This window comes from Carcharodon carcharias, chromosome 10 (genome assembly GCF_017639515.1).
Source record: "Carcharodon carcharias isolate sCarCar2 chromosome 10, sCarCar2.pri, whole genome shotgun sequence".
NCBI classification, from domain to species: Eukaryota; Metazoa; Chordata; class Chondrichthyes; order Lamniformes; family Lamnidae; genus Carcharodon; species Carcharodon carcharias.
The window spans coordinates 155,136,752-155,157,740 of NC_054476.1; the positions used below are offsets into that span (position 1 = coordinate 155,136,752).

Sequence of the window (20,989 nt, forward strand, 5' to 3'; positions counted from 1 at the left end):
GGAGAAGGATCTTGTTATGATTTATATTAAAATGCTATTTAGTTAAGTTTAAACCTCAAGGAGCCAAATGTATTGAACAGAAATGTATTGGAAGATGTATATTAAGGTAAAACTAGTCAATTCATGAAATGATGCCTTATCACTGCAATCCCTCTTCTCTTGGGAAGAAACAAAATTATTTCATTTCATTTCTAAGCATGCATAATCCTTAATCTGAACGTTAAATAAGAAGGCTGGACAGAGTGAGTGGCTAAGGTAGATATTGACACTATTGTTCTTGTTAATAAGTGGTGTACTGGTATATTTACAATTGCTCACTCTGACCCAGCAGTTCAACTTAACTGTGTTTGAAAAGTTGGATGAGATTATCAAGCCATATTTATTCTGGATATTTGGCCAAGCATTTTAGAAGACGCTAGGATTCAAATCTATTTTCTTTCCCCTCTAGGCAGCAAATAAATACTTACTTCTCATGGATCAGTGAAGTGCAGGGGGATATTTTTCTAAATTACAGGTGCTATGTAAATAGCAGCAATCATTGTACATAGAAGGCTCTGCATAGCCTATTTGATAGCTGACTAAAATGGCAAAATGTAGGATTCAGTTTGAATAAAATATGAAAACAAAATTCCTTTAGGGATTACATTAAAATGCCTAGAAAAGAAATTATATATTCTTCGACATCTTACTAAACATTTCTGTAATCCTCAATAAATATAAATTTTGATGTTGAATAATTAATACATCATGTGCCATTAATCCTAGACTTTGCAGTCTACATAAATTTAATATTGTCACATTATTCAGCCTCTAACTACAACTGGACCAGGACCCAATCAGCAGAAGAGAAAGAATAGCCTCAATCCACAAACAAGCTTGGGCCCATTCAGTAAGCGAGAAAGGATAGCCTCAGTCCACAACTAGACCAGAATCCATTTGGTACACTCAAAATTCAGTGGCAACAAGGTTCTAGTATTTTGCATTAACTTTTTAATGTTTAAATATAAAGTTTACACCACAGCAAGCTAAAGATGGGGCTTAGAAGAGCATAATAATAATGTATTCTCTTCTGCACAGTACACATTTAACTCTACATAATAAATGAAGTTTGATCATTGAAATATTTTACCCTGGTTGTCACCTTCCATTGTGTTTTAAATTGGAATAGAAGATTGAGGACTGATTATGACTCACTGCATGCAATACTTACAGGCATAATTACATCGTCATAAAAACTCCATGCCAAAGCCCACCTCATGGTTCGTCCTTGACAGAATTCAGTGTGGGTGACTTTAGGGACCTGGATGACATACAGCAGGTGCTTAGACACAAAAACAAAAGCTTGACTGATTGCAAATTAACTGGTGCATTTAGCCCAGGGATGCCAATTTTTGTTATGTCAATCAACGACAGATTCAGTGAAAAATGCAAATTAAATTCCAAAGTGGAGTACTATTTAGCACAAGATAACCAATACTTAGCAAAAAAAAATTTACATCCATATGTATACAAAGAAGCATATCATTCAGAGGGGACAGTGTGCCTTCAACTAGTCAATTTAAATTATTCATAATTAAATCCTGGGATAGACACCAGTATTTTTGTTTACATGTCTGCAGAATGGCTTATAAAGGGTGCACATCCTCTAAAACCCGAGAGACTTTATTATTCTTAAATTTGTCCCTTTCTAAAAATGGAATTATCTTATATCAAACACAAGCCAATTGAGAAGTCAGGTAAACAACCTTTACCCCAAGTCCTCCAACAATCTGACGGCAGGTAGAGTGGTGCCATTAAACTTCTCACTTTGCAAAATGCCTTGCGTTCACTCCATGCTTCTTTTTTATTGCCCAAAAGATATGAAATTTATCATGTGGGGACATCATAAGCACAAATCAGTGTCCCATTAAACAGATCTCAATGAACACTGTCAATGGAGTGAACATTCCACCTTGCTCATAAGAAGTACAACATAGCCAATCAAAACTTTGTAAATTTAAGCTATTATTTGGGGAACTCAGAACTACAAGATAAGCCATTAATGATAAGTCAAAGATGCTCAATTCATCTTAAGTGTTAGTATTTGCATTCCAGATCTGCCAAATTTTCCAATGACTCAGATGTTTTTAAACTATTTTAATTGCTTGGCAGAATGGCAAGTAGGATTTTTTTAATAAAGTATAGCCCAACCACTTTTCTTCCTTCCCTTCCCATACAAATCCCAATTCTTACCTCTTGTTGTCGAAGTTCTTCTTTCAAAGGAGCCAAGCTGCATTTCTTTCCCAACATGCAGCTGTACCATCTAGAAATAGGGAAATCAGGTTAGCAAGTAAATACTATCCAAGATGCCCCAGTGCCCCAGCTTAAAGAACTGAGATAGTAAGTTCTGTGTGTATATTTCTCTTTAATGCACATCAATTTCTAGCCATTCCTTGGACTCTCTTTATACTCTTACACACTGACAACAGGGTGTTTGTTATTTATATATCTTCAATCTATTGAAAAATTAGGTCTGAATATGCTTTTTCCTTTATCAACACCTGTATTCATATCTAATGAAAACTACCTATGTAAACTTGTCATGTAATTATTATACCTTTCTTATAATGGAGGTGACGGAGCAACACTTGCTGAGGGGAACGTGGACACAGGAATTTATAATGGAAGCTATTCTCACACAGAAAATTTTAATTTTTTTTTAAGAAAATGCCAGTGGGTTGACCAATCAAACCACAGAATCAGATTCAATCACATCACCAAGCTTCCGACTGAACCAATTAGAATTGTCAATTTATTTTGTGTCATATATTTGCCAATGACAGTTAGAGAGTCATAGAACAAACAACATTCCTCTCTATATATTCCTAAAATTTTAGGATTTATAGTATAATATACAAACTTTCCCCTCCATCCCTACCCTTATGGCTCAATGTAGAGCAGAAATTGGGTTTGCCCCCAATTTAGACTGAAAAACATCAGGATCAGAGGACGCCCATATGCTCTAACTCTCATTCTCCCTCTCAAAATATACAAACATTTCAAAAAATGGAGTTACATAGCAAGACTGTTTCTGAACTTTCCACACTTGTACATGCAACCGACCGATACAACAAAATCAGGAGTTAAAAGAAGAAACAAATTTATTTCACACCTCTGATTTAGTTCTAGTAATACAGCAGAATCAAACACAGAATGCCAAGCTGGAAATTTTATTTAAAGTACATTCAGGGGAGCAGTTTCACAGACTGTTGCTAAACCAATTTTTTTTGAAAGAGTCAATACTTGTACATATAAACATGCTCAAAGATCTCACCAACACAAAAGCACCATAACCATAAAGGAAAGTAGAGCAAATATCCAGAGGAGTCTCAAGGGATTTCAAGCAATAGGAAATAAAATAGGGGAGAAACGAAGATAGAAAGGATGGGACCATGAGTCCACAGAAAATCTATGCTTCGGTCACAAATTGTGTCTTTGTTTACTGTTGCCACTCAACATTTCAAAGATTCAAATCACTGACTGCTCTGTCAGCATCTGTTCTAATGTCAGGCACACCTCTTAATAATTTCAAGTGAACATCTCAAATCTCAACCGTGTCCGGCCCCTCTCCCGCACATCCGCCCTCACGCCTTCTCCTCCCTCCCAGAAACATGATAGGGTCCCCCTTGTCCTCACTTATCACCCCACCAGCCTCCGCATTCAAAGGATCATCCTCCGCCATTTCCGCCAACTCCAGCATGATGCCACCACCAAACACATCTTCCCTTCACCCCCCCTATCAGCATTCCATAGGGATCGCTCCCTCCAGGACACCCTGGTCCACTCCTCCATCACCCCCTACTCCTCAACCCCCTCCTATGGCACCACCCCATGCCCACGCAAAAGATGCAACACCTGCCCCTTCACTTCCTCTCTCCTCACCATCCAAGGGCCCAAACACCCCTTTCAAGTGAAGCAGCATTTCACTTGCATTTCCCCCAACTTAGTCTACTGCATTCGTTGCTCCCAATGTGGTCTCCTCTACATTGGAGAGACCAAATGTAAACTGGGCGACCGTTTTGCAGAACACCTGCGGTCTGTCCGCAAGAATGACCCAAACCTCCCTGTCGCTTGCCATTTTAACACTCCACCCTGCTCTCTTGCCCACATGTCTGTCCTTGGCTTGCTGCATTGTTCCAGTCAAGCCCAACGCAAACTGGAGGAACAACACCTCATCTTCCGACTAGGCACTTTACAGCCATCCGGACTGAATATTGAATTCAACAACTTTAGGTCGTGAGCTCCCTCCCCATCCCCACCCCCTTTCTGTTTCCCCCTTCCTTTTCTTTTTTTTCCAATAAATTATATAGATTTTCCTTTTCCCACCTATTTCCATTATAAAAAAAATTAAAAATTTTTTTTTTTTTTTACATCTTTTATGCTCTCCCCACCCCCACTAGAACTATACCTTGAGTGCCCTACCATCCATTCTTAATTAGCACATTCGTTTAGATAATATCACCAACTTTAACACCTATGTGTTCTTTTGTACTATTGTTGTTGACATCTTTTGATGATCTGCTTCTATCACTGCTTGTTTGTCCCTACAACCACACCCCCACTCCACCTCTCTCTCTCTCTCTCCGCCCCCCACACACACACCTTAAACCAGCTTATATTTCAACTCTTTCTTGGACTCGAACTCAAGTTCTGTCGAAGGGTCATGAGGACTCGAAACGTCAACTCTTTTCTTCTCCGCTGATGCTGCCAGACGTGCTGAGTTTTTCCAGATAATTCTGTTTTTGTTTTTGTTTTGGATTTCCAGCATCCGCAGTTTTTTTGTTTTTATCTCAAATGTCAACTGCCCAACTGTAGCAGCTCGTCTGGTGCCCCATGCCAAAACTCCAATCCCAAGAATAATTTTCACAAATAATAAACAACACGTATAAGTGAGGTTCCATTTGGGTGTACATTAAATAATTTTGTTGCCTAAGGTTGCACTCTTCTGTAGCTTAAGTTGCTTTCATGCATTTTCTATATGTGGTATTTACACAATAGGCTTTAAATTTTTTTATCCACAAATTCTTCCACAGCCTTGTGCCATTCTAACTCCACAAACTCCTCTAGCCTTATGTTACCACTTGAAACCATTTGTCCTCCTTCTCTGGCCTTCTGTGCCCCATTCTCCCTTTGTTCTGCCAGCTGCCTTGGTCCTACTCACTGAAATGGAAGCCCTAAACTATCGTGCCTCTCCACCTTTTAAAACAAAGACTTCTCAAAAGCCTCATCTTTGACCAACCTTTTGCTCACTCTTATCTCTCGCATCATGGCTCAGCATCTGTTCCTTTATTCCTTTATGTATTTTTTTCCCCATCCATAAAGTGAGGCATTTTCTTCATCAAATTGTAATGCAAGTTGTACAGATTGTTGCCTGGATACATATCCTTTAGGCTACAATAGATCAGGCCACTTCAATAAAAATGACCAATTAGATATAAAATTAGATAATTGTAATAACAAGATACAAAATCACATACCAGTGAGTTTGTACCTGTTATTTCAGTGGTTACAACTTTTGAAAGGCATCATTGAATAATTTTAATTGCTGAAAAGCTTTAAATAAACATGGTCAAATCCAACTCATCTTCTCACCTGCACGCTCTGGGATGCAACTTTTTCATTAGCACATGCAGCACTGGTCCATACTTTTATTACAGGTTTCTCCAGTGTTTCATTACTAACCTCTTCCCCACAAATTTAGTCAATTCAGAACTAGGCTGGATTAATCCTCATAGCAAAAAAACCCTTATATTCCAAACAAGATCTGTCCTTCTCAAGATTCACTGGTTCTCGGTTGCCCACTTTACCAACTTCTGGACCCTAATTCTCAATTCTAAACTCCTACCATTTAAGACAGAGGCGAGGTGAAATTTCTTTGCTCAAAGGGTCGTTAGTATGTGGAATTCTCTTCCACAGAAAGCAGTGGAGATTGAGTCACTGAATTTATTCAAGGCAGAGTTAGACAAATTTTGATAGATAAGGGGGTCCAGGGTTATGAGGGGCTGATAGCAAAGTGGAGTTGAGACCACAATCAGATCAGCCATGATCTTATTGAATGGCAGAGCTAGCTCAAAGAGCTGAATGGCCTACACCTGCTCCTAAGTCCCATATTCCTATGTTCCAAGATCGCTTACCATGCCAAATGAACTACTGTAACTGTACGCCCACATCTATTGGCCAGGATTACTGCATAGTCCTCTTTTCCTCTATTCTCCAATGGCAATGATCTGTCCACTGGCAATGATCTGTCAGTCGCTTTGATTCTGCTGTCCTGAATGCTTTCGGCTAACCACTTTTCCTTGTTTGTTCCCTTCAAAAACCTCTTATTAACCTCTATTAACCATTCCTATTTCTTACTCTGCACCCTCCAGTAAAAGTGTTCTTAGATGATCCTCTATGAAGGGTCATTAGAATTACGCAAGCTGTTTGCCAAGAAGGAAATTATTTTAACACCACCTTCTGGTGAGTCATGAAAGTTGTTGATGATCTTTCTCAAAATATCTGTCCATCACCTGTTTTGGGTTCTTGACTGTTAACTTAATGCTCTGAAAACTTTCCACAGTGTTGGTGATTAAGGTTTTTGGTACTGTCTGCTGCTGGAAGTTCAAAATTTTATTTTGCACTAAGATTTGAATTATCCAATAATTTGAGTTAAGCAATGTAAATAATGCAGTGATATTTTAGTCTTAAAAACTTTAGATAATGTGAATTATGAAACTTTGAATTATGAGTAGACTGCAGTTCTGTCTTTTATGACTAAACTCAAATTAAGCATAAATTTGAATATCTGTCTGAAATACTATCGGGGATATATATACGTTTCAACACAGGAAAATCAGCTCTGCCTTGCGACAACATTTTGTTAGCCATGCTAACACTTTTTGCTTCAAACTCCCCACCTTTTCTCCATAATTCTTAATACCCATAATCCCCAAGGATCTGTTTCCCATAAATTGACTTTGCCTTCATGGCATTGTTGGGCAATGTGTTCCATGTTCTCACAATGCTGTGCAAGGAAATATGTCCTGCATTCAGTTTCAACTGCTTTAATAAAATGTTCCTAAGTTACATCAATGACTACTATTTCAAAAAGTACTTTATTGGCTCTGAAGAGCTTTAGGACATACCGAGGATACAAACAGCACTATATAAATGCAAGTTTTTCTTTCTTATTTCTATTATATACCTTTATTCTGGACTTCCTTATCAGATAAAATGTTAATTTCCTTAATTCTTTAAAAACCTCAATTTGATTACCCCTTAGCCATCTCTTTTCCAGAGAATATAATCCAAATGAATGCAACTTCTCAATGCTTGGTTCTTCAATCAAGTACTTTCCTGTGTGAATCATAACGAGACTAATTCTAAAATGGAATGACCAAAACAGAACAGAATGAAGTCTGAGCAGCAACAGTAGTACAGTAGTGCTTCCTTTTTTTAAATTTTTCTAAACTCGTGATGAAGCCCAATATCCTGTTAACTCTTCTAGTTGCTTCTTGCATCTGTGAGGTAGCTTTCAATTATTTATGCACTTAGGGTTATGAGGGGCCGATAGCAAAGTGGAGTTGAGACCACAATCAGATCAGCCATGCTCTTATTGAATGGCTTTTGTTCATCAAATCCCCATTCCCACCCCAGCACTTCCCAATTTACATTATATTCTCATCTGCCACTCTTGCATCTATAATGTTCTATGTGCTATTTGTGTTAATGAAACAACCCAATAATTATACCGTGGAAATGGAGAAAAACACAGCTGGAAGTTTACTAGAACAGTACCACAAAAAACATATATAGAACCAAAGAAAGATGTAGTGAAGAGAAAGGGAAGATGATAACAAGGTAAGTATAGAAGTCCATGAAAACAGGAAATACAAAAAAAAGAAAAATAGAAAAAGACACTGAGACAGGAAGAAAGATTTGGTTTATAATTAGCAAAAATTGTTTTCTTAAGATAAATGTGATGAGAAAGAATGATGCTTGTAACGAGCCATCACCCGGAACCGGCATTAGTTCAATTTTAAAAATTTTTCTAATTTACTCAATAAATGAAATATGTGCTTTTGAGACAGATGATGTAGCCAGGCAGTGACACTTACTAAGTTTTCTGAAAAGCCATGGCAGTAGTTGACATTTCAACCTAAAGTTGACAGGCAGCAGAAATTACATACATACATTCTGCTGGGTTCTCCAGGGTTAGAAGAAAAATGTGGAAATTATGCAGCATGAAGCATTTGAGTATTTTGACCCTATATACGTTTCTCAGCCTTGAGATCAAATGAATAGCAAAGCATGTGTGCAAAGTGAAATGGAAGATAAAAAGAATGAGTGCACAAGAATGAGTGAGTGCATGAGAAGACATGTGTAAGAGCAAGTGGGAGCATAGTAACAGTGAATTCAATTAACATTTGATTTAAACTAAATTTATATCAAAGCTATTTTTCTTTTAGTTTTGCATTTCATCAGTATTGTCTTATGAATCCTAAATTTTACACAAGTTATGCTTAACATAATGTTAAGCTTCCAGCACAAAAGGCGGCTATTTGGCCAATCATGTCCTTGTGCTCTTTGCTATAGCAATTGGCAATTCAGAACTAATCTTATAACCCAGTGCTCTCCACATGACCCTGTTATCTTTTCCGGCTTCAAATATTTATTAACTTTATATAAACCTGATGGCTCAGTGAGTTTATTCAATGTGTACCACGTAGATGTGGAATGCCCATAACATTTGGTGTGTGCTGAGTTAAGTGAGCTTAAGGCACCTCAGTAACTTACTTTAGGGAGTGAAATACTGGCCACAGTTCCCACTCCTTATCTTTAGCCAATGCTCACTACTGGAAGTGCATAATGTGGATGTCAAGTCAGACAGGGGTGGGGGGGCCAGCTTAGTGCTTGTCTGTGATATAGCTAGGCTGCCAATACTTAGTGTAAATTCTTACATAAGACAATTGGCCATTTGAATGAGGCACCAGAAGGAACCAACCAAATGCACAAAACTGAGGAGTCAAAACATCAATTGGTCAGGAAACAGGGGCAAAATTAGAAAGCTGACAACAGTAGATGATCACATCAGTTAAGGATTTACAGCTTTCAGCAGGAATCAATGAGTGAAAGTCACATATTTGCTGCTAACTACTTTTTTTTAAAAAAGAAAAAGGTTATAATTAGAATTGTAAAGCTGTACTTTTTTTTTAAACTGTACAAGTTCACTGGTAAAATTATTTCTACTCGTCAGCTTTAAGCTGCAAACTGCTATAGTATGACCTAAATAGGCAGCTTCTCAGTAACAAATGAATGAGACAGATAAAAAGCTTTACAACAGATTTGTGTCACAGACCTTGATTGGAGAAGGCAAAGCAGGCATGAAAGGGTCTGACATCTGAGAATTCTGTCACAACTCATTGATCTCCAGACGTTCGTTTGCAAATTTCAACCGCAGTTATGCTGTTTTACTGTTCATCTCAAAATGCTAGTAAGGGTTAGAGCCTGCTCTTACACAGCTTTCTCTTTGCATTGCTCTGAATAGTGCATTTTCTTATTATCATGATGTTGCTCCTGAAATTAAAAATTGCCTTCAAGAACAGCCAGTTGGAGATGTCAACTGAAAACAAAAAATGCTCTAGAACACACTATGGAGTTGCTGAAAAATAACTGACTTCTTAATGACGGCTTTGTAACAAGTGTTTATGAGTTACTTTAATATGTACTATACTTAATAACTGAAATAGTTAACAAATATACAAACTGTTGTATCATATATCCTATTATACTTTTCTAAGCACACAATTATAGCATGTTGCTGAAATATTCAGGAACCAAAGTTAGGTCTGAGGAATGTTCAGTTTTGCAAAGTAAGATATATGCATTAAGGCAAAGTTGGAATCTATAGTGTTTTAATTATCAACTCACTGTGCACCTCATTTGTAGTTGAACAAAAACATATTTGTGGCTGTCATCTCAGTCCAGCATTTTGTATTAAAAACAGAAAGTGCTAGAAATATTCAGCAGGTCTGACAGAATCCATGGAGAGAGAAACAGAGTTAATATTTCAAGTTGAAAATCATTTATTCGCAACGTCATATTTCACTCAAAATGTTGACTCTGTTTCTCTATCCACAGACGCTGCCAGACCTGTTGAGTATATCCAGCACTTTCTGTTTATATTTCAGATTTCTAACATCCATAGAATTTTACTTTTATTCCATTGTTTCGTATGATAGATTGACAAGCAAGTAGATTATCAGATGATGCATTAGCGTAAAGAATTTGTGAGCATGTAACATACAGTTCATTTGGCTTAAATTCATTAACATTTGGAGTCACACGATGTAATAATCAGGCAAGTTTTCAAATTGCCTTCAACAGTGGTTTCAAATTTCTGTCACTTAGATTGTGTCCGGGTGTGAAAGGTATTAAGCATGACATTTCTTTTATTAATTTACAGGATGTGGGCATCGTTGGCTAGGCTAGCATTTAATGCTCATCCCCAATCGTCCTTGAGAAGATGATGGTGAGCTGCCTTCTTGAACCGCTGCAGACACTGTGGTGTAGATACACTCACAGTGCTGTTAGGGAGCTCCAGGATTTTAACCCAGCAACAAACAACCAAAACATACTTTAAGTACATACCAAGTCCGTCAAGCATTTGAAAATAGAGACGGTTAACATTTCAGGTGACAGCCTCTGTTAGAATTTTGTATCTTCTGTGATCCCTGATTTTATTAGAGATTCCAGAATTTTTCTGTTTTCAATCTTTCATAATAGTAAACAGCCATGATCCAATCACAATGAGACTGACATATCTTACATTGAGTTCTAAGCGGAAAAGGCCCATGTGGTGATCAAGGAAAATTACCATGATACATTAAAATTTTAATATTTTATTTCGGTGAGCATGTCTCACAAATCATAATTTTCTCATTAGCCTTTATCAAGATAAAAGAGAAGGTGCTATCTAATGAACTGGGGAACAAATTATTTGCTTAGTAGCAGATAATGTCTACTTCACATTGATGTACAAAATGATTCATAAATTCCTCCACTCAGTTCAACAAAAAATGAAAACAAAGGCAGCTGTTAGCAGCAGGGACTGTGATCTGAGAGCTTATGGCTAAAACCAGCAATTACATGTCAATTAACTGGCCCTTGCAGGAGAAAATATTTAATTGTCCACTCAAATCCATCTGAAGTCCAAATGTTAATACCTTTTGCAACAAACAATGCATTAACTTTTACAAGTTTATGAAGCTCAGTTAAATATGATCTTGCTGAATAGCTGAAGTTTATAAATCTTTTAAGGGCAATGTTTCCAGATCCAATTCCATTTGATTTCAGCAGTGTTTGGTGTATATTTTCCACTATAATACAAATATTAATTCAACTGCTGTTTCAAAGCTACAATAAGCCTTCTGTGAAGTGCTCTAGGATATTTTTCTACATTAGCTTTATTACATAAATACAAGTTGCTGTTTTGTTATTTTTGCTGTAAAGGTTATGGAAGTGACCAGGAACAAGTTATGTCTAAAGCGGAGGTGAAGTGCATTTCTGCACAATGCAATGCCAACTTTACAACCTGAAGACTATACTGATTATATTTGCTAAAAATTGTTTTGAATTGTTGATTTATTGTGACTCTAAATAAACATTTTAAAAAATGAATGACACTAATTTACAATCTCAGTCAGGCCAAGAGCATCAAACAAGTAGTGACAAGTTTTCTATTTTTTTTTTTAAAACGGGCATTTTTGTTTGGTCTGCTGTTATGTTCAGCAGTTCAGCACCTCAGCAATATTCTGGTGAGATGGCTATCTACTCTTTTAAACTCATAGAAATGCCACAATCAGGGTAGAATGGCAGAATTCTTGCTGCAATGTCCTGCACTGCCATGACTCTTAGGAACCAATAATATCTCCGTCAAATCATTCAAATTAGTCTCACAGCTATATGCACATAAATGAAGTTAGTGCCAGCAAAATTCAGATCCAACCAAAGATATAAATCCTAATGTTATGGATAGTGCAGTGAAGAATGTGTGTTTACTCAAGTTGTAACAGCTTGAAACATACAATAATTGATCTCAGGATATGTCCCAGGGTCTGCATTCCACAGTAAAATGGTAATTGAAAAGAATGACTTTCCCACATCACTTGCCTCAGTCTCTTTTTCAGCTGCAGGCTATCATGGATAATTCTTTTTACAAATTCCAACTCTCCACCCTCAGCCATAATTTCAGTAATTCCACCAGTGTTTACAGAACTGGGAGGTGGACGACTCGGATTCCTGGAGTTTACACCCTGTTAATAAAACCACCAATTAAAATCAAGGAACAGTAGAAGGTTTGCTAACACTCACTTCCTTCTTGCTTTATATAGCCATCAGCTAGAGCTGAAAATGAAATTGATGATGCAGCCTCTTATTCATCACCTTGCACACATTGGGCATTTGCGTAGAGAACAAAAAATGTCATTGATGAAAAAATATCACTCGTTCCGTTGAGGCTCATCCTCAGGTGCTCGAAAGGCACTTGCATTTGCTCTTCAGCTGACAGCTCACAAAGTATAAATTTCCTGCAGCTGATGACCAAATCAAGTCAAATCACAAAGAACTAAGATTTATAGGTTAGTAACCATTCTGCAGCATATTTTGTTAGTACAAAATGTTGTTACTTGTGAACTAGCAATAAAGCACATGTGCATGTGGTCTAGTTTTAAAACCTTTGTCAACATGCATACGGCGAGTTCCGATATCATAACACAAATATGTAGTCCCACAGCCATATACACACAAATTCTGCCAAATATTTACCATTTGAAGGTTAATTTATTGTGTGTGACATCCAGTCAAGAATGGTGTGAACCAACTCACTGGTAGAAGGCACCAGGAACATTCCAATTCTCATCCCAATGAGCATAAGAGACAAGGTTAAAGTGTTTTCAAGTGCTCACAAAAAGTGCCGCGAGGGGATGGTCTTAGTCAGTCTCCTATTGAGGTTCTGACCATCAGATGCCAGAATCTAGGTAATTCAGTCTATTCCTCAGGGCATTAAAAAGTGGCTGACTACTTTGGATATAGTAAAGGTAATGTGTACAAGATTATATGGGGCAATGACAGGCTGGATAGGGAGCAGCTGTTCCCCTTAGTTGAGGGGTCAGTCACAAGGGGACATAAGTTCAAGGTGAAGGCCAAGAGGTTTGGGGGGGGGAATGTGAGGAAAAACATTTTTACCCAGAGGGTGGTGATGGTCTGGAATGTGCTCCCTGGGAGGGTGGTGGAGGCAGGTTGCCTCATATCCTTTAAAATGTACCTGGATGAGCACTTAGCATGTCATAACATTCAAGGCTATGGGCCAAATGCTAGTAAACGGGATTAGGTAGATAGGTCAGGTGTTTCTCATGTGTTGGTGCAGATTCGATGGGCTGAAGGGCCTCTTCTGCACTGTGTGATTCTGTGATTGGGACCTGGCAACGTCCTAGAAGTTCTGCTGAAGATCTGTACACCAGAGCTAGTTGTTCTGCCAGCCAAGCTGTTCCAGTACAGTTCTGACACTTGCATCAACCTGGCAATGTAAATGATTCTTCATATATGTCCTCTCCACAAAAAACATGGTGAATCTAACATGGCCAATTACCCAGCAGCCTCCTCTCAATTATTAGTAAAGTGATAGAAGTGCCATCAAGCAATACTTACTCATCAACAACCTGTGCACTGAAGCTCAGTTTGGGTCCCGCCAGCACCATGCAGCTTCAGAAAACAGAGCTCTAATCCAGGCAATTCTAACTTCCTGTCTCACTGCTCTTTCATTGTTACAATTCTGGAAGAATGTTATGCTAACATCTCTCTATATTTATTTCTTATGTCTTTAAATGGCTCTAATACATGCACACACGTATTAATTTTATCAAATAACACGTGCATATTGCTTTATTCACTTCCCCCCTTTCTCCCTCATTAGGAGTTCTCCTTGTTGACTGTTCCCCATGTAAACAAAAAGGCAGGTGAACTATTTATTCCTTAGTGGTTTAACACATGGAGATAGTGCGTGAAATGAGCATGGATTATATTACCCATGAACAAACTTGAAGATATGTTTTGCAACATGGCTCCTTACTTAATTATTATACTAAGCTCTTCCCACTGCTTCATTAACTGCAATCCTCCCTGCAGCAGATAGACTACTCTCCTTACATCAGTCCAGTTTGCAAATGTATTTTACAGATGCAACCAACTGCTGCTATTGGGATATGCACTTTATTTTTTTTTTAGGGATTATAGCTAATTTTTCAGTTAAGTTGGGTACTAAGTGATATAAGGTTTAAAAAAGGATGATGGTCAATTAATATTATCAAGAGGAACCAGCTGAATGAACGCAAGAAGCTCACAAAGAAAGCTGGAGAATCATTCATTTGAGGTGGCTGACAACAGAATATCTGAAACATCATTTATAAAAAATGATCAGGGTAATTATTCGATAATGGGTGTGGAGGTCAACAAACATTCAGTGGGAAGGCTGCATGGTCCAAATAGCCTGGACTACTGAATGTAAAAGGGGAAGAAAAGAGATGATATGTATTAAGAAAATATTTTTGTAAGCAAATGATTACAGAAGAGTTACCTTGGCTTCCAACTGATTTGCGAAGAAAGGTGGGTTACACATACAGAAATCATAAACAATCTCCGATTCCTCTTTCAGAGCATCCATCAACAGTGTCTTCTGAGGTACCTTCACCACTAGAAACAGATAGAGAGTCAAATGATTCAAAAGTACAAGCAGCCAGGCTCCTGCGAAGGATGTCTATTTTCCTTCCTCAGAACTGGCAGGGAGAAAAAGCTCACGAGGCTACAGAAAATAAATACTTAATCAACATTTCTATAATGAAAAATGCATGCAGGAAATGCTCTGACATGCTCATAAGACATTTAAATTACCTATCGGTAATGCATTTTTGTTGCTGTGGGAGGTGAACACGTTGGTACATCACAAAAGTTTATTTAGCAATTCAACATTTGAAAATGAATTGTAAAATTTGGCAACATTCTTCTATTGTTACAAAGGAATCAATTAAAATTAAATCTAATATTTCATCTATTCCTGATTTAATTTTGGCACAAATCCATATATTGCAAAGCCCCAAATTGAAAATCTAATTAGTCGTAAAAGCCCAAAAGCAGCTATGGAAGAAATACAATACTAAAGGGTCTTAATGTATCAAAGTCTTATGGTTTCAGGGTTGATTGATGCAAAACTTTTGATTAGGCGATGTTAATTTTGAAGCAATCGTCACAACATTTATTTTGCCAGCTGTACATTGTTCCTGTTTATTCCACAAGGTATTATGTTCAAACATAAAATGCTAATAATGTTTAAATTTTTAAAATTCATATTCTCAATCATTCTTACAGTAAACGTACTTTTTGTTCACAACTTTACAAAACAATACTCAACTGGAAAAATGCATTTAAAATGTACAGCTCAGCAAATGACTAAAAATGGTGTTAATAATTATTTTTGATTTTTTGGAACCATATTTGATAATTACTGGGAAGTGCTTAGAATCTAAAGATAGTGGGCAGAACTTTCTTGCAGGCTTCAGGGCCCTAATGAAGGACTAAATGGGGGTGCTGAGCCCCACACTTGCAGGCACCAAGACAAGTATCACAATCTTCCAGAAGGTGGCCTCCTAATTGGCTATCTCCGTTCTTGCTGTCCTTAAGGCTCTTGATGCTGCCAGCTAAATCAGTGGGCTAGCAGCTCCAGAGACTAGGCAGCCTCACCAGTAGAGTTGGGCACCACTGATACAGGTCAGAACCACGAGGGCACCTCAACATGAAGAACCTCCGGATTCTTACATTCTCTTGATCTTTTCATTGAGAACTGTCGGCGTGACATTAGTCGTCTCAATTTCTCTGCTCCTCTCACCCACTCTAACCTGTCTCTCTCTGAACTTGCTGCACTCCGTTCTCTCAGGTCCAACCCTGACATTATCAAACCTGCTGACAAGGGTGGTGCTGTTGTTGTCTGCCGCACTGACCTCTACCTCGCAGAGGCTGAGCGTCAACTCGCAGACACTTTCTCCTACCTCCCCCTGGACCACGACCCCACCACTGAACATCAAGCCATTGTTTCCTGGACTGTTACTGACCTCATCTCCTTTGGAGATCTTTCTTCCACAGCTTCCAACCTGATAGTTTCCGGCCCGCTTCTACCTCCTACCCAAAATCCACAAACAGGACTGTCCCGGCAGACCGATCATGTCAGCCTGTTCCTGCCCCACGGAACTCATTTCTTGCTATCTTGACTCCATTCTCTCTCTCCTTGTCCACTCTCCTCCCACCTACATCCGTGATTCCTCTGACATCCTATATCACATCAACAATTTCCAGTTCCCTGGCCCCAACCGCTCCTCTTCACCATGGACGTCCAATCCCTCTACACCTCCATCCCCCACCAGGATGGTCTGAGAGCCCTTAGCTTCTTCCTCGAACAGAGGCCCGAACAATCCCGATCCACCACCACTCTCCTCCGTCTGGCTGAACTTGTTCTCACACTGAACAATTTCTCCTTAAACTCCTCTCACTTCCTCCAAATAAAAGGTGTGGTTATGGGTACCCACATGGGCCCTAGCTATGCCTGTCTATTTATCGGATATATGGAACATTCCTTGTTCCAGTCCTACTCCGGCCCCCTCCCACAACTCTTTCTCCGGTACATCGATGATTACTTCGGTGCTGCTTCATGCTCTCGTCTGGACCTGGAAAAATTTATTAATTTTGCTTCTAATTTCCACCCCTCCATCATTTACACATGGTCCATCTCTGACACTTCCTTTCCCTTCCTTGACCTCTCTGTCTCAATTTCTGGTGATAGACTGTCCACCAATATCCATTACAAGCCCACCGACTCCCACAGCTACCTCGACTACAGCTCCTCACACCCCGCTTCCTGTAAGGACTCCATCCCATTCTCTCAGTTCCTTTGCCTCCGCCGCATCTGTTCTGATGATGCCACTTTCAAAAACAGTTCCTCTGACATGTCTTCCTTCTTCCTTAACTGAGGTTTTCCACCCATGGTGGCTGACAAGGCTCATCTCCCGCGCATCCACCCTCACACCTTCCTCTCCCTCCCAGAAACATGATAGGGTCCCCCTTGTCCTCACTTATCACCCCACCAGCCTCCGCATTCAAAGGATCATCCTCTGCCATTTCCGCCAACTCCAGAATGATGCCACCACCAAACACATCTTCCCTTCACCCCTTCTGGTGGTATTCCACAGGGATCGTTCCCTCCAGGACATCCTGGTCCACTTCTCCATCACCCCCTACACCTCAACCCCCTCCTACAGCACCTTCCCATGCAACCGCAGAAGGTGCAACACCTGACCCTTCACTTCCCCTCTCCTCACTGTCCAAGGGCCCAAACACCCTTTCAAGTGAAGCAGCATTTCACTTGCACTTCCCTCAACTTAGTCTACTGCATTCGTTGCTCCCAATGCGGTTTCCTCTACATTGGAGAGACCAAACGCAGACTGGGTGACTGATTTGCAGAACGCCTTCGGTCTGTCCACAAGCATTACCCAGACCTCCCTGTTGCTTGCCATTTCAACACTCCACCCTGCTCTCATGCCCACATGTCCGTCCTTGGCCTGCTGCATTGTTCCAGTGAAACTCAAAGCAAACTGGAGGAACAGCACCTCGTCTTCCGACTAGGCATTTTACAGCCTTCCGGACTGAATATTGAATTCAACAATTTTAAATCATGAACTCCCTCCTTCATTCCCACCCCCTTTCCGATCCCCCCCCCCATTTTTTTTTCCAATAATTTATATAGATTTTTCTTTTCCCACCTATTTCCATTATTTTTAAATGTATTTCCATCCATTGTTTTATCTCTCCCTTTTAGCCTTTTTAGATTCCTTCACCCTACCCCACCCCAACTAGGGCTATCTGTACTTTGCTCGTCCTGCTTTCTACCCTTAATTAGCACATTCCTTAGATGATATCACCACCTTCAACACCTCTTTGTCCTTTTGTCTGTGACATCTTTTGGTTATCTCCACCTATCACTGGCCCTCTTTCCAGCTCTACTTGTCCCAACCACCCTTAAACCAGCTTATATTTCATCTCTATTCTATTTTTACTTCGTTCTGTTGAAGGGTCATTCGGATTTGAAACTTAAACTGTATTCCTCTCCGCAGATGCTGCCAGACCTGCTGAGTTCTTCCAGGTATTTTTGTTTTTGTTATGGAGGAACCCTTTTGGCCTGTACATCAATAGTTAAATAGCCAAAATATAGATTGATAGGTGATTCAAATTGGAAGGGAAACCCCTCTGCTGGGTCGGTCAGGTACAAATGCATCCTTCTGTTAATTAAGCTCTTCTTTGTCTCATGGAGCCTCCGATTATAAAGACTCCCTGGCCTGCTGCAGCAAGGCTGCCTCCAGTGAGGTGTCAGTCTCCACATATGGTGGAGGTCACTGCCAAAATGGCAGAGAAGCTGCAAAATCGACCCCAATTGGGACCTTTACTCAAATTGGCTGTCCACCTTGGTGCAGTAAGTAGCTGAGCTGTTTCCCATCCTGCCCGAGAAAGTTCCCTGGCAGCAGGAATGTGTCGGGGAGCCACACTGACACAGTTCCCTATTTTTCCATTCCCCCCCACCTCCAAGTTCGCCACCACAGGACCAGGAAAATTCAGCCCAATATTATTGCCTCCTCTGCTTTGAATAAGTAAAGTGGTTGAAAAGCTGACAGGAAATCTTCCATTTCAAATCTCACACGTAGAAGGCAAGTGACATTGTGACTCATGGGGCAGCTACTTCAGCCAGGGTGTTTTGCATGGTACTTTTACTGCACCATACCCTAGCAACCTTCTCCTGCCTCGAATTTCCTGCTTGTATTCTTGCCATTCTGTCAACAGTTTATTTTGTGCTTTTCCTTCCCTATACCTTATTATCAGTGACTGACATATTTTGGAATTCTCAGCCTAAATTCTTGCTTCATTTGTCTCCTTATAAACAAATGCATTGAGCATATCATAGGTTCAGTCTCCTATCAGATTCCTCTTTGGGTCCTCCCAACATTTTGCAACGTCAAAACTCTATAAATTCCAATTGCTGTTCATATGCCTCTTTTCTATTCTTGGAGCTAACCTTGGAACTGGAACAACGTTTACCTGAGTTAAGTGGTGGAGTTCATAACATGCTTGTGGAGCATGGAATAACTGACAGACTGAAACTAACAGTTTCTGATTTGCTGACATCTTAAGTATCAGAAAATCTTACAGCCTTTTTCATGCCCCTCATACTGCATGGCTGTGTTAGCCAACTCATTTTTATCTTGCTGAATATTCCAGCAGTTACAGAAAACAATCAAGTGAATGTTGGCATATATTAAATGAGCAAGAAAATAGTACCATATTGTAATTAAATGTGCTGTCAATGTCACACAGACTATGTCATCATCACACAAAATGAGCTCTAGCTCTTTCCCATTCCATTTCTTCTTCCAGTTAATACATCAATTGCTGAGCAAAAACCGTGAAATGTCAGCATTTCTTTTAGTGGTTTTTCTACACATCTAAATAACTATCATGCACATCCACTAATGTCCATGTCCTAATGTCCTTAATAATTGGCTATAACAGGATGATTAATTAATTGACAAAATTTAGTCAAGTATTCAATTGATTATATTCAGTTAATCAACACAAATCCATTGTACCACACCAAAGTCTCACAGCAAATTAAATTTAATTCAAAAGTCATTATGTATGAACACAATCCAAGAAAAGTGTACAATAGAGCAAGGCAATTCCAGACATCAATTTGTGACAACCTTAGAACTGGAGCAGAGCCGCAATTGAGCATGTTCAAAAAACACTTAGAAGAGTTGCATCTTCTTATGGGGAAAGTGCAAGTAGGGAAAAAATATAGATTCATATTTGTCCCGCTTAAAATACCTAGGTGTGCTTTGGATATTTGTATCATTTGACTTCTAACATGATATAGTTAGATGTTTTAATTTTTTTGGATTTTAGCTTTCCAAAATAAGTCAGCTGCAAGTGAGTCAAAAATGAAACAAAACAGAATCAGGAAATGTTGGATTTAATTATGAAATCAGAAAAGAGGAAAATGTACTCGATGTGACAGTGAAATCAATGAATATCAATTTGCTTTTCAAGAAGAGGGGCATACTATTTATCATGTAACATGAATCATCCTACTCTCTTTATGGCTGGAGGGATGGTTTTTAAACCTATGATTTCCATGAGGCATTTTAAGATTTTAACACTTTTATCTGCAATTTTGGAATTTGTGTTTGCCAAATAAAATGCTCTTTTGCAATGTCCGTGGACATTGAGTGTAAGGATGTGGGAGAACAACGAACAGAACGAACACCTGCTCAAAATAATAAATTAACTTCTTCAAAGTCATGTTTAAAAAAGTCATGCCACTGTTAAAAATGATTCAAATCAATATTATTTAGATGAAACTGCAGTGCATATACATTTAAACTAAACCAGTAGTATATTCAACTCATCATGAACACAAATGATTTCCACTTATGTGTCGCATGCATTAGTATAAGCACTTTGATTAAATTGGAAATACAATGCCTTTAAGATAGAAAAAAAAACTGTTGTCTTAGAGATGTTGAGGAAAAATGGATACTGACCCAGGAGATATTAGGAGGGTGATCAACAGCTCAGTGAAAAAAGTGAATTTTAAAGAGGGTTGCAAAGGAGAAGAGGGAGCTGAAGAGACAGATTGGGTGAGGAAGGGAATTCTAGAGCATAGGGCCTTGGTGGCAAAAGGAATAGTCACCAATAATGGGAGAGAGAGAGGAGGTTGCATAAGAGGGGATAGTCAGAGCAACAGAATTCTGGCTGGAACAGCTATAGTGCTGGAGGAGGTTGAAGACTGAGAGGAGATGAGGCTGTGAAAAAATTTAAA

General features: G+C 39.1%; 1 protein-coding gene across 9 annotated transcripts in view; it reads right to left on the reverse strand.

The window, feature by feature from the left end:
• Positions 1–20,989, reverse strand: part of mettl16 (methyltransferase like 16) — a 111,811-nt gene that overhangs the window by 26,921 nt on the left and 63,901 nt on the right. For all 9 annotated transcript variants that reach the window (XM_041196971.1, XM_041196972.1, XM_041196976.1 and 6 more), the window contains 4 exons: positions 14,654–14,769; positions 12,193–12,335; positions 2,233–2,302; positions 1,211–1,300 (listed from right to left, as the gene is read on the reverse strand). In XM_041196971.1, coding sequence (XP_041052905.1) covers positions 1,211–1,300; positions 2,233–2,302; positions 12,193–12,335; positions 14,654–14,769 — 419 coding nt within the window. The remainder of the gene's footprint in view (positions 1–1,210; positions 1,301–2,232; positions 2,303–12,192; positions 12,336–14,653; positions 14,770–20,989) is intronic.